This window comes from Pelecanus crispus, chromosome 12 (assembly GCF_030463565.1).
Source record: "Pelecanus crispus isolate bPelCri1 chromosome 12, bPelCri1.pri, whole genome shotgun sequence".
Classification (NCBI taxonomy): domain Eukaryota; kingdom Metazoa; phylum Chordata; class Aves; order Pelecaniformes; family Pelecanidae; genus Pelecanus; species Pelecanus crispus.
The window spans coordinates 19,178,894-19,193,827 of NC_134654.1; the positions used below are offsets into that span (position 1 = coordinate 19,178,894).

The following is a 14,934-nucleotide window of genomic DNA, read 5'->3' on the forward strand; positions in this document are numbered from 1 at the left end:
TTTTTTTTTTTCATAGTTTTTTAATATGTATTATCTGCAGAGACATTGTAACAGTTCCATTTTGTGAATGAACACAAAACTTGTACAGATTTCTCGTATTTGGTCTTTAGGTAAATAGTTCCCAAAAGCTGCCTAAATAAACACTCCAAACTGTTCAGTCCATCATGAAAATACAGTTTTTCCTTTCATAGTGGAAAAGGAAATATAAATAATGCATCATTATTACAGAAAATGACAAAAATCAGATTCAAATTAAGCCAACTATCTAGCTTTCACTCACTGCATGAGGAAATAAGACGTTATGTGAATTAAAGACTGAACAGCAGCCTTACGTTTAAATTTAATTTTGAAATGTAAAGTGGAATCTATTACCACAATTAAAGTGAGAAATTACCGATACATTTTAAAATGTTCAACTGCAGAACACACACTTAAAAAAAAGAAATTATTAGAATAATATGGTAGCCACTGTTAGAAAACCACAACAGCTACTCTTAATGGAGACCCCAAAAGGTCAGTGTATGACATCAAAAGTGTTACGGAGAAACTGGTCAGATTAATTTCTACTGATGGGTGCTTAAGCTTAAAAATATCGAATATACCTCTGACAAGATAATTTTACTCTCTTTTTAAAAGGACTTGTGATAAAGAATTTTATCTTTCTAAATGAAGAACAGTCTGTTATTTTAAACATACACAATATTAAGCGAGACTCTTGTTTTACTTTAGACTGGAAAAATATGCCAGAGACAGTCAAAGTCAACACAAAGTAACAAACAGCAAAAGGTAGCAGAAAGAGAAACAGATAAGTGCAGCTCTGGTCAAATTCATAGCAGTTCTTTACGTCAGTTAACGGCTCATTTACATCGTAATTTCTAATCAGTTACATGCAAGCCCAAAGAAGCATTTGATCACTACACATGGTAATAAAATTTGATTAAATTTATCACGCAACTGCTAAAATATGAAAATTTGCAGATGTAATAAAGTAGCTTTATCTGAACTTTAACAGGACAGACAAAAGTAAATCATTCCATTGGTTAAAAAAACCCTACATTCAGTTTTTTACCAAACAAAATTTCACATGAAAAGTATTGTGTGATTCCAAAGTTTCCGGAGTAGAAATGGAGTGATTTGAAATGTCAAAGACCCCATTATTTTGCAAATAAATGAAAATACACCTCAAAAATTTCTAATTCCACATGTGAACAACAAAATACTGCATATCTACCAACAGCTGCATCGGGTAGGTCGTTATGAAAGGCTAGCTGCCAAGATGTAGGAAATGGCTCCTTGCCTCTGTTCCCTTTAAGGAATATACAATCGTTTGAAACCAGTTCACACTAAGCGCTTATCATGCTGCCGTTACACTGAGATACTCAGTCCTTAAAATAATCTGATAAAGATTTTTTTAAAGCTGCAGCCCTCCCCAACACTGTATTTCTCAGTGTACACAGTTCAGTAGGGGGCAGGGAGGAGCGGGGGTCACAGCCTCTGGAACAAGATGTTTTGCAGTTTGACTTTAAATTACTGAGTTTTAAGGCCACCTGTGTTGGTTTTTTTTCAGTGCTGAAAGTTGAAGTCTGATCACAGGGCCCCTTTCCCCACTGCGTGAGAACATGTTCCAACATTTTAGGTGTTATACTTAAGTGTCTCCTTTTGGCACCATGGAGTTTATTTTTTTTAAAAAAAAAAAAAGAAAACTCCCCTAAGTTTCTAGTTCTGGCTGCCTTTATCACTCACTGCCACAGGTGGGGTGTCCACGTTAACAGCTATGACTATGCTCTCTCCATCTTCTGTTTTGATACGTTTGAGTTCCTGCTGTTCTGACTGGTCTCCGTTCTGGCGCTTTGTTGGAAGAGATGCCGATGCGGATGCATGGGTTGCTAACATATGCAAAGGACTCGCAGCAGCTGTAAAAAGATAATAAAAACTTCAGCACCCTCGTCTTTGTCAAAACAGATGATACTGATTTTCATTAAAATGATTAATTCCTTTATTTGTACTACCTGGGGTATTAGCAATCCCAGTTGAGATTCAGGCCCAATTGTTTAATCTTTGTACAAACCTGAAAGCCATTTTCCCAAATCACTCAACATTCATGCAGATTTGGACAAAGGTGGGAGAACGGGGAAGTATCTCCATTTTGCCAGTGGGGAATGAAAGCCAATCTACACCATAATTTGTGACAGAACTGGGAAGCAAATTCAAAATCCCTTTTCAGTAGGCCTGGCCATGTCTATGTCTACGAATCACTGCAGAATGCATTAGCTGGCCTGGAAGGAGAGCACCACCATGACATACTCATCCGTGGCCGTACGTTATTTAAGAAAAGCTAGGCAATTCACACAGCCATGAGATGCAGATGACTCAAGCAGCAATTCGTCTTTCACAGATAATGAGGCATTTACCCAGAATGTAAGGAAAAGGCAGTGCTTTAACAAGTAGCAGTATTAAGAAAGGACATATTTCGTTAGATTCAAGTGCACAACTGAATTAGATCAACAGAAATGTATACAGTTCAAACATCCTACACAAGATTTTAATCTGTCTCATTCCATGGAAGAGATAGTACAAGTCATCACTAATGGGCAAGTACAGTGCTTTAAACCTTCCGAGACATCCAAAAGTTCCTTCCCTCTACTTGTTAGCAGCCTGTTTCTCAATATCGACCCAGACCACTATTCAAATGTCTTTGCAAATAATGCAAAATATTAATTATATATTTAGTTGTTCATTGCACTTCATGAAAATTTATCTAAATGTTATCAAACCACCTTTTTTTTTTTTTTTAACACCCACCACCACCACCACCCCAAGCTCCCTTTCTTCAGCACCACCCCTTTGCTGAGATTAAACATGAAGTCCGTAAGGAATTCTTATTTGCTGAACTTGTTATATTTGTTCCTAGTAGGCTATCCTAGAGAATACCTGGAATATCACCTCTGCATGTAACCAAGCTGTTCTGTACTTAGTATTTACGGGTAGAACAAGTAATTCAGAAAATATTTATCTGATACAAAAAGCTTCACTGCACTGTAAAATTATTTGTTCGTATATCTCAACAGTCATTCACCTTCTATTAGAAAAGCTATTCCTTGTACAATTTCTGAATAGGTGCCATAGAGATAGTTACTTCTGAATAAAACGCCTTACTGCAAATTTATTATTGCTTAAATAAAAACAAGAAGTTTACCCCTCATCTTCAAATACGCATTAAGACTATTAGTCCATTATTCACTCCGGGGCCTGTTTAGTAGAAAGAGACTTGCTGGCTGCAGCCACAACTGATACGTGGAAGTATGAAATACACAAAAGAACAATGATGATTGAAATCTACACCAAAAATCAAAATAAAGAGTATCTAGTTACATAATTTTATTCTGCAGTAAGAGACTTGAATTTATGCTGGACTTCACAGCTTTCAGTTAGACTGACAGGTAGTAAAAAGCGCTGCCAAACTTTTTTGCTGAGAGTAAGATCTGAAAGCACCTTCTTACTACAAATAGAAAAATGTTAGAAGAACAGTAGTTGCTCTGGATTAGCTTTCAGATTGCACAAATCTTCCTTCTCCAAAGAGAGATAAACACATGCACATAAATATGTGTGTGTAAATCATAGAATCATAGAATCGTTTAGGTTGGAAAAGACCTTTAAGATCATCCAGTCCAACCATTAACCTAACGCTACCAAGTCCACCACTAAACCAATTAAGGGTATGGTAGCAATTTCATGTTTCCTGGCTTGGTGGCTGGATTATTTTTTAATGAAAGTAAAAACTAGGAATCATTAAGATTGGAAAGGATCTCTAAGATCATCAGTCCAACCATCAACCCAACACCACCGTGCCCACTAAACCATGTCCCAAAGTGCCACGTCTACCCATTTTTGCTGGCACGAGAATTACCTGGTTTCTTGCTGGTTTAGGAGTTGCTGTACCAGAGAGACCAGGACCTGGAATACACCTCACTTTGCTGTTCAAAATGTGAACACCTCATGAGGTATTTAAGCCCAGGAATCTCAGAGTGAAAACTCCCATCACTGCAAGTGCACCCCTATCACAGTGAAATAGTGAGAAGCACTGCAATTCTAGTCCTACGCTCAGACACATTTCTTAAAAATGCCTACCAGCTACCAAGGGACATGTTGAAATCAGTTGAGTTTTCAGAGTCTAGGTAAAAGACAAAAGGAATTATTTCTTACTTTTAAAAATAACTTTTTGGTATATTTCACATGACTCTCAGCTCAATTCATACATCCCTTCTGACAAAAAAAGTGCATATGAAGTCTGACAGTGATTGCTTTTGCTTTACTTAAGCTGGAAATGAAGTGGAAGCAGACAGAACACTGACCTATAAATGTCAGTGATGGAAGTAGAGTAAAAAAGGAAACAAAGCAGATAATTCTCTCCATTAGAAAGACTTTAGAGCAGAAATGCATGTAATAAAGTCATGTAAGATAGCCTAAAACTATTTCCATAAACATATTTTATGACAAAAAAGCTACCTCAGTATCAGATAACATCTCAAAGTGAAACTGTTAAAACAAGCTGTATGCACCTGCAAAGCAAACCAAAACTGAATGTTCTGTGAACAAGAGTGAATATACGAAAATTACAAAAATCTACTGCTACCGACTCAGACTGCTGAGTCTGAGAGGGGAAAGATGGTATTCAGACAAGAAGAATCTCAAAATCTTACAGAATCTTTGTCATTTTTAGTACAGGTTCAATAAAAACAGAATAAAAAGTAACAGTTCAAAAAGCCAACCCACAAGCAAGTTCTGTCCTGTTTTCCTGTTGGTTGGTTCTTGACAAATCATCTGGGGAGCAGTTACCATTTTAATGGCACTGTTTTACAGGAACTTCTTTTAAAACTTGTTTATATCCTGGGTTTAATGAGGAGAGAGGACGGGTTGTCACCACTAAGTACATCCCTATAATGACCACAAAGAGAATAAATAGCTGTTCAGGTAATCATCAATGAGGAGAAACACTGGTTCTTAGCAACAGGGAGGGAACAATCCCTTACAAGGCTGTAATCTAAATTTTTTGTAGAACTTAGTTTCAGTATAACTACGAAAGACACGAGAACAGAATTCAAAAATTCAGCACTGGTCACTTTCAGGTTTTAACATGTACAAAGCAACAGAACATCCTGCCACAATACATACCAGCATTGCCCTGTCCTTGTATCGCAGTTGTGATAGGGACTATGTGCGTTCCGTTCTGCGTTACAGTTTTTATTGGTAGCTGGTGTTGACCTAGAGGTGCCTGTTGCACTATAGTAACTGTCTGTAAGGGTGTGGTCTGAGATGTCTGAATGATACGACTAGCAGCTCCTATTGTAGCATGGCTAATAGCAGGTATAGGCTCCACTTTAACTGAAAAACAGAAGATAAAACACTGTTAAAAACAAGGAAGTGTTAAAAAAACATTTGTTTTTACTCAATCAACCCTCTGCGAAGAAGTATACCAGTTTACTACTAGCCCCAACATATCTGAGAAATAATGATGCAAAATCTTCAATTTTAGCCAAACATTTCAAGTGTTCATCTGGAAGTAAGTTTCAAAGAATAATCCTTCTGTATAAAGAGCTAGCAAGAAAACTAACCCCGCAGGTTCTCACCTTTTACTTCCTTGTGGTCTCCATTCTCTTGAGGTTCTACCTTGGGCTGGGTTACCATCGCAGCTTGCGTGACTACTGCCTGTCCAGCTACAGTGTAAGTGTTTGCTGGTGCTAATCCAGTCACATTTGTGACAGACACAGCTGGTATCTGGTGGACAACATGCACTGTCTGAACTACAGGCTGCTGGGATGTCGATGTTGTCACAGGAGTTGCAACAGTGTAGGTGACAGGTTTAATAGTTTGTGGTAGCTGCCGTTGTACAGTAATTAAAACTGGTTGGCTAGATAGAGGTGATCCTACCAAGAAAGAGAAAAATTAGGCTGCCAATTTTAGTTATTTCTTTTAAGCCAGTCATTCTTTTGAACTTAACACTAAAGCCTCAGAGGATTAAGGACCTCCTTCACTAATGCCTGCATGATCCAAAAGAGAAAACCGGACAATGAAGATTATGACACATGGCTATGCCAAGCCACATATTCAAGGAAAGTGCTGCATTAGCTCAGTAAGACCCACACACCATTTGGGCAAAAGCCCTCACCCCAACGCACAGCTATACTACCAAAGCCACGTTTAATACTCATTTACTAAAACTCCTGTCCATAGACAGGCACACGTATGTGCTTCAGGTTTTGTGTGGGGCATGCCTGCATTGGCAAAACTCTCAGCTTCCGTCGCTGGGGAAAGCCTCATGTCTCTGCTTAAGACTGCATTTGCCTTTGCCACAGAATGGTCACCGGCACTTCTGCAGTACCAGAATATCACTGAGAAAATGGATGGCAAAAGTGTATGAGCTCAGGTAATTAAACAAATAGATCCTTATCCCATCATGCCTTATGCTTTTTTTTTTAGCAGGAAAATTCTTATCACACAAATCTATTCTTTCTCTCTTTATCCTTCCAATTTTTTATCCCCACCTTCGAAAGGATGACATGACCACAGATGCACGCAAGACATTTGCTTATTTCTTGTATTCCATAGTTTTAAAATCTTACGTTTTGGGTTTTTTTTTCTAAACCAGAAAGAATACATTTTGAAAGGAAGTGGCAACTGTTACAAGACAGTACAGTCCTACAGGACAGAAGCACAATCTCTGCTTAGTAACAAGGTGATCAAGGGTGCTGGAACAGCACACAGATTAACACTCTGTACGTATGCAAACAGAATTCACCTGGCATGTTTACATGTTTATCAAAGATTTGCTCTAAATGTTAAGAGATTAAATATTTACCTTTTTTTTGGTGTACATATGATGTCTTGGTAATAGTTACACATTAGCCCTCTCCCACCTCCAACCCCCAAATGCTTATTTTCAGGATTCCTCACCTGGGGCACTCTGTGCAAATCGCGCTTCTTGTATTACCGCTAGTTTTGGCTGGATAGCACTAGGCTCAGGTTCCATTGGGACTGGAGATCCTTCCCTGGACAGACTCTCGGGGGTCTGGACGCCACTGGAGTGCGCAGACAACACTCCAGAGTGATTAGGAGACGCTGGGGCACTTCTGTATTCAAAAATGAAAGCAGCAGCTGATGTGTTTTAACTTCTGAACTGTGAAAGACAGTGACCTTCCTCTAAAGAGGCCATAACACACACTGCCCACAGGAGGGCACCTCTGCCTTCTGGCAAGTACAGTTACAACCCAAAGCAGTTCTGATGATCTTTTATAAAGCTTCTGTTAAACAGGGACAGAATTTAAAAGCAAACTTCAGGTGTAGTTAATGGAGAAGCAGCGGCTGGATGCCCTCTTAGGGAGACTCTCTAAACAATCTATTAAACATGAATGTTTCTTCTGGTGGAGAGGAGCGATGAGCAAATCTCAGTCTACAGGGCAAGTAATAAGAGATCTGCACCAGCAGAAATGCCGTAACTTTACAGACAGAATAGTTTAAACCCATGGATGTCCCCATCATGAATTCTGCTTGCACATTATCAAACTAAATACATAATTGTCATCTCTGTTCAATAAAATGGTAGCAGGTATTTGATAATTTTCTTTGCAAACAGTTTTAAAATGCAGTAGATGGCAGTTAGAAACTAAAATTGTAATTCTGTTAAAAAAACCCAAACGAACAAACTTACAGCGAGGCTTGCTTACATTAACAATCTGACAGTTAGTTATGGAAACTGAGTCAGTTCTTTAACACTAAAAACAAGCAATAAAAACAAGCCTAGCGTATGGGGCAGCCTCCTAGTAAGTCACACAGAATTAAAATACTGAGTCTGGATGAAATTAAATTACTAAACTTGTGACTGTATCCAAAACTACCAAGTCTGTATCAGCCTGAAGATTAAACAACAGCCATAGTCTTTTTTGTTCATCTGTTTTTCCTTACCTAGAAGAGAGTGGTCCCAGAGGGGTTCTAAAGCAAGGTACTCCCCTAGGCCGCCTTTTCCTAAAAGCCTGCTCTATTAATTTGCTTTCAGAGGCAGGGTCTATCCTCCAGAATGAGCCTTTGCCTGGTTCTTCCTGGGAACGTGGTACTTTGATGAAATAACGATTCAGAGAGAGATTGTGACGTATTGAATTCTATGGAACATAAAAAAATATGTAGAATTCATATAACTTTTCCAAGTCAGAATGTGGCCTACTACAGCAGTTCGTACTACAGGAGGCTCAGGGTTCAGCTCTTTAATTCCTTAATTCAACAGAACTCAGAGCACTACAAAGGCAGTGCCATAAACCTGAAAGGACTCTTGCATTTTTCAAATCTTTCCCAACAATTAAAAAAACAGTACGCTAATGCAGCAAGAACAGGAATCCCATTTAATTCTCCAATGAGAAACACGGTGACTGCAACAAACTGTTAGAACACTACAAATACTTGAGCATAATGCAGTGTAAAAAAAAAAAAAAAAAAAAAATTATCAGTCTTCATATACCACCCTTCCCCCACGTGTCAAAGAAAGTGTCAGTTCATTCTAGGAGGGCCAGCAAAATACAGCATATACTGATGCTGATCTTACATGATAATCCTGTTGCTGTTTCACAATACAGAAAGAAAAAGTTAAACTACACAAGTTCCAAATGCAGCTAGATTGTTGGGAGTTCACCCACAGTCCAGTCTGTCTCAACAAAGGAGCCAAGGATTTAGTGTGTCTAGAAAAACAACAAATGGCAGTAGGTCCTAAACCAGCTCGCACGTTACTTTATCCTCACTTTGCTGTAACACACAGAACTCTTCGATCAGAGAGATGTACAAAACTGCTAACTTTTTTTTTTTTTAAAGATATATAAACCCAAAATCTCTCTAAATATTATTACTGAACAAGAAGAAAATAAAGATGAGCATACTTGTGCGGGAATAGGCGAAAAATGGAGAAAAAGCTTTACATTAACAAAAGCTCTTAAAAATTTGCAAAATCAAATGCAAATCCTGCTCAAATGTCTGAGTTCATGACCCTGATGGCAAGTTTGGAAAACTTAAAGCAATTATAACCATGTATGGTTTCTTAAATGCAAACTGATGAAACCAGAAATGGTTTTCCCTGCCAAAAATTGAAACAGAACTAGAAAGATGCCAAGAACATGTTTATAAATTGTATTTATTTCTCCATATGCTAGAATAAAAGAGTAGGTCCAAGAGTACCTGCTAAAATAAGCTCATGAAGAAGAATCTTCAAGTCCTTAACAAAATGAGACCTTTATATAATAAAGGATATAAATACCTCAATACTACTTATTAAGGTATAGGATTTGGATGCTATACACATGTATGTACTCCACATTTTGAATAATATGTGCATATATAGCATCAAATATTATTTAAAACATCTATCATACAAGTCACCCTAACTGTAATCTAATACCTGATGGATAAAAACTAGCAGAGCTATTCATACATGAGGTACACCTGTTAGTGCTATAGTAGTGCTTTATATGACTAGTGACTGAACAGCATCTAATTTTCAACTTTTCCAATTGTTTTTATGAATAGGTGCTAGTTGATTATTCCAGAACATACTGTCTGCTGTCTATCACCGTGGGTTTGTGAGGTATTATACATCCAAATACATACACCGTCCTAAGGCAGAATTCTTTAACCATGCGTTACAATGTATGCGCATGTTTGGTTCCATGATGCTTACATAAAGAAGCCATACACACACAGATATTCAAGGTATTTCAGAATAGGAAGCAAAAAGCACACCAACAATTTATAAACAGAATTTTGTTGCTAAAACAGATCTGTTAGTATGACTGCAGCCAGGATTCTGCACTGCTTATGTGTGAAAGGGAAACAAAATTCTTAGAGACTTCCTAGCCACAACAACAGCTAAGTCCTTTACTAGCCAAACCATAGCAAAAAGCTGGGAACAGTCACACTCCCCAGTAACCTTGGAACTCCTCCAAGAGTGATTCAGCTTTCATATAGGCCCTATGACAAATAAGTATGTGATTAATGTTTAAAAATCTATTCCTCTACTGAGAAGGCATGTATTCTTTAGTCTTCTACTTGTACAGCGACTAGAGTATTAACATTTCCTCACTTTTCCCCTCCCCCAGTCTCTCCAAATTTTACTTCCCTGAAAATAACTTCAGAGCATGCCTCTGCTGCAGATCATGACTGTACTAAGCAGCAACACAGTGAAATTGATACTCCATGATCGACAGTGCAGTCTGAATGTTACACGGGCAAACTGGCCAGTCCTGCTAATTGCGCTCTTCTGTCCTTTACCGAAACTAAAAACAGCAGCAAAGGCATTGAACCTTTACGCGTATCTGGAAAGACTATGCCAGACTGATTCATACTCGGTTAGTCATCCTGGCAAATGCCGAGGTTGGTCTCTTTAAAAATGAAAAGAAAGCAGAAACTAATTCTACAGAATTGAAGGATTTGGTCTAACTCAGTACAGAAACAATTAAGTTCACAAATAGACTACCTTGCACAAATAAGAGAGGGCACGTAATAGTGCAAGATAATGACAGATAGCACACACTTGCTCCTTCCCTGTACTATATGGTCAATATAATTGTTTTCAAATAAAACTGAACTTGTAACATTTAATATCTTAATTTTATCTCAAGATAACAATATGGATGTTTACACAGTCATAAGTTACAGAACACAACTACATTCCTAGATAGCATACGTATATTCAAATCCACAGCGCCAGTTGTACTTTTCTTCCTCAAAAGTCTGTATATGTCCCTACCAGAGATTTAGAGAATAGCATTCAATGAATAAAGCAGTGTTTCAAATACAGAATAATGTAAATTGCCTACTTTGTTGGAGAACGTAAAATCAGGAAAAAGACACCACATACATTTGACAAATTCTATTTAGGAAGGGTTGTTAGGCTCACCAATTGACTTCTTATACGATCATTTATAGCTGCCATTATTACTCAAAACTAAAAAAAAAAAAAATTTCCAGAAATCAAATTTACCTGCCAGCCCTTGTCTGCTGTCCTGTAGTATGGGTAATTTTTAGTTATGTGCGTATAAATTCCATTTAGTGTAAGCTGCTTGTCAGGTGCCATTGTAATTGCTTGTACTATTAACTGTGCATAGGAGTAAGGTGGCTTAGAGTCGTCCTGTCCAAGAAAAAGAAAAGTCTGCATGAATAAACTTTAAAGATATATACCCTCCTTTCTAAATTAAAAGTTACAAAAGACAATTAATTTGATTTAAGGCACTTTCGGATGACCAAAATCTTGAGACAGAAAAGAAACTAAGACAATTTTGCTCTTCTGATTAGGAGATTTTAACATAGCATTAAAAATTTGGAGAAACGTACAACAGTAAAGAGTTTTCAAAAGCCTATAAACAGATATATAACTGAAAATACAGACAGACCCTCCACCAAAGGGAAGAGAAGTCAAAATAAATCTTACATCTAATCACAAAAACCTACAATTTTTTTTTTAAGTGTGTAATGTTAAATTACGACTTAGCGCATATACTTTAGCAAACAAAATTTCAGAAGCCTTACATTCATTTAAGATGTAATTTATGGGTTTGATTTCAAATAATGCTTACCTTTGGGCTATCTCCACCCGATGCTTCCTTGTCATTTTCTGACTGTGAATTGTCAGCCATTAAATGTAGGTCAGATGGTATTACACGACTCATTTTGTACCCTGAAGAGCCTGCACCACGGGGGCTAGATGGGCAGGAATTTGCAGCACTGTAGAGCATAAAAAGAAGATCCTACTATTTTGTTATACAGTATACCACCACATTATGTCTGATCAAAAAGCTCTTATTGCAGAAGAGCCCACTACCAGAGCTTCTAGACTACAGTTAAGGGCCTGTCAGTACTTCCATTATAAACCCCATCTTCCAGCCTTTCTAACTCGTCCATGGGAATTAAAATCACTGCAGGAAGAAGCCTGTCAAATGAAGCTCAGGCTATCCTCCTCAAAGGAAAAAGGATTAACCGATTTACTAGGTTGTATTGTATTTGTGTAACGTTTGCCAACAGAAAAGTCCACTTTACCTGCATAGGCAACCACAAATTTTAAGACAGTCATTTTAAACAAGAAACACATCTTGCATGAAATTTCTGCCATATGCTTGTATTCAGTCTGCTCAAAAAAGATCATCTCTCCTGTGCATTATTTTTGCGTATTTGAGAAAATATAGCGAGCAGTGAGGAAAAAAAAAGTTTTTGATTCTCATTTAAATCTAAAACAACGTTATTTTAAGTGTTTACAGGTATGTGCACATACATACACAGATATGTATGTATAAAAATCATAAACTTATCTATAAATGGGATGCATCAGCACTGACTCATCTAATTTAACGCAGTATTAGGCCAACAGGGCAGATACGCTGCTACAAAGCAAAAGATAGTGCCAAACAAATGAAAGAAGTGGATCTTGATACCTCACATTTTGCTATCCATCACAGAAAAACAAAGATAAAATTACATATTATTTGACTGTAACGTCTCTCTAATGGTTGTCCCCCTGCCTTGCACAGTCCACAGGAACCACAGGTGCACAAAGCCAGTTTTCTTCTACAATTTCCATTTAGCCAACAGGAAAGACACAGTCAGTGGGTGATGTCTGTCCCCTTCCCCCCCAAAAAATGTTGGCAGTTCTCTACAAGGATGCATACTTCTCAGCAATTCATACTATAACTGATTTCAACACAGTCCTCGGAAATTCAAAACAAGTTAACGAAGCGTTAGAATGACAAAGCCTGCTGTGCACCCAGAACCAGCCTTATCTCCAAAGACAGTCTTTAACCTAACTTGCATCTCTGGTTCAAAACATCGAGCAACAAATAAAGCTAAAGAATATTATTAAGATATATACAATAAAGCTTTAACAAATTTACATCAGCCAAGTTTTGTTTGTCTGCCTGGCCCCTCAAGTTTTTTGCTACCTCCCTTTTTATGTACAGAAACGAGGCAGGCACTGTAGATTGGGCAATATATATAAAAAAAAAGTATTCTTCAAGTTTCACGTCACAAGAAATCCACCAAGGATTTGCTACTAGTGATAAAAAATCCAGTCTCCCTTGTGTAAGTGTTGTATGGAAGAATCCTTGATTAGAGCCAAAACATGTATCTAATTTATTTTTTTAAATATAGGTCACCGCTGTTCTAATGTTTTTACATATCAACTGACAACATCCCTCTACTGTGCTCACTTTAGCATATATTGACAAAGCGACACATATGGTATAATCAAAGCAAGTTTACAAGTCTTCTACAAAACAGGATGATTTGAAGAGAAACTGTCAAGCTTCGCTCTCAAAATAGACTCAAAACTGTCGTCCTCTTCTTTTTTTTTTGTAATAAACTATACTCCACAGGTGCATGAAAGCCCTGAAGGGAATTACAAAATTCATAGTGAGGCAAAGACTGTGGTGATATATGTGATATTATCTGAAATATTTATGAGCTGTTCTGTCATTTCTTGAGCAAGATGTTTTCCCTGAATTTTAATAAGAAAGCAAACCTGTTATACAGTCAAGTCTAGATCTCTTTTCTCTCTACTTCCACCATTTATATAGTTCTCATTGAACACTACAATATTGAGATCAAGATCTTGGCAAGCATGAAAGAAGTCAATTATCCGTACATTCAAATTTCATTAACAAGATCTGCATTTTTAAAAACTGAGCATTAACAGTCCTTCACTCAAGTGAAGATACAGGAAGTGAGAGGGGAAGAATAAAAAACTTTCAAAAGCATTTATGTGACTTTGAAACACAGCTTTCAGTACCTTTAAGTGAAATTTTTGCTCCTGAACTTCCTATTAATTTTAAAAATTGTATCTAAACTAATTTTACCAGTTTGTGAGGATAGCTCACTTATGTTTAATTGAGTTTGGTCCCAAATAACAAGTTGGACAATGGCTACAATTACAAAATTAAGCAGCACAGCAAGTAAAAATCCCAGATTAACCTCCCCTGCAGAAGACTTCCCCACACTAAACTACACATCTTACACTGTATTTTAAGTAAACCGTCTGTTTACTTCCAGCAATAACTAATCAATAACAAATCTTCTGGAGTAAGAGATCAGTCTATTTGCCACACTAATGATAACCAAAAAACATTTTTTCTGATGATAAACTTCAGGGGGACAATGACTGCCAAAATATTTAAAAACGGTATAATTTAGACTTATCTCATTTAAAGTGTTGCCAGAAGCATGCAAGAGTAAAAAGCAATCTAAATCATCTGGAATGCAAGAAAAAGATACACTCCTTTACTGTTCTAAGAATGCCTGGCTCCCGAGCAAACTGCTAACACATTTCACATGTTAAATTTGAATATTAAAGGCTGTTCATGCAACTATCTTATTAGTTAGCAGAATGGTGGTTTTCTCCAAGGCGGGTAATGGCTGAGCTTCAACTAAGCTTTTACCACAAAAGCAAAATACTCAAAATTAATTAGAAAGTTGTCTGAAGTCTGCAACCATACATTGCCCTATATCCAATCTGCAGGGTTTAAATACCTGATAGTTCCTGTGGGAGAAGGGAGAGGGCTGATCAGGTGAGCCATGTTGTCTGGAATGTTTATTGTTAAGGGAGAGATCTGGGGTTGCACAGGCTTCACTGGGGACTCCGGGGCCTCCTGTTTTTCTCTCTTTTCATTGGACAGAGCTGTGAATGTTATCTTGATGTTTGTGCTGGGAAACCTGAAAGTACAGCTGAAAAGTAAAACACAAATATATAAGCCACTTGTTTACAGAATGTAAGATTTTCTGCATAACTTGCACGTGTCATCTAACCTTATTTAAAAATAAAGAGGTACAGTATCTTATGTAATTACCTGTAACCACCTTAATTTTACAGAAAGATCAATGTAACCAGAAAAAGATCCCCAAGTAAGCAACTTTAAAATT

General features: G+C 37.4%; 1 protein-coding gene across 2 annotated transcripts in view; it reads right to left on the minus strand.

Annotated features, from left to right (window-relative positions):
• The window catches only part of FOXK2 (forkhead box K2), a 49,200-nt gene continuing 34,266 nt past the window's right edge, over positions 1-14,934 (minus strand). For both annotated transcript variants that reach the window (XM_075719864.1, XM_075719863.1), the window contains exons 2-9: positions 14,545-14,739; positions 11,607-11,754; positions 11,015-11,161; positions 7,960-8,153; positions 6,952-7,127; positions 5,628-5,924; positions 5,173-5,382; positions 1-1,913 (exon numbers count right to left, since the gene is read on the minus strand). In XM_075719864.1, coding sequence (XP_075575979.1) covers positions 1,717-1,913; positions 5,173-5,382; positions 5,628-5,924; positions 6,952-7,127; positions 7,960-8,153; positions 11,015-11,161; positions 11,607-11,754; positions 14,545-14,739 — 1,564 coding nt within the window. In that variant the 3' untranslated portion in view covers positions 1-1,716. The remainder of the gene's footprint in view (positions 1,914-5,172; positions 5,383-5,627; positions 5,925-6,951; positions 7,128-7,959; positions 8,154-11,014; positions 11,162-11,606; positions 11,755-14,544; positions 14,740-14,934) is intronic.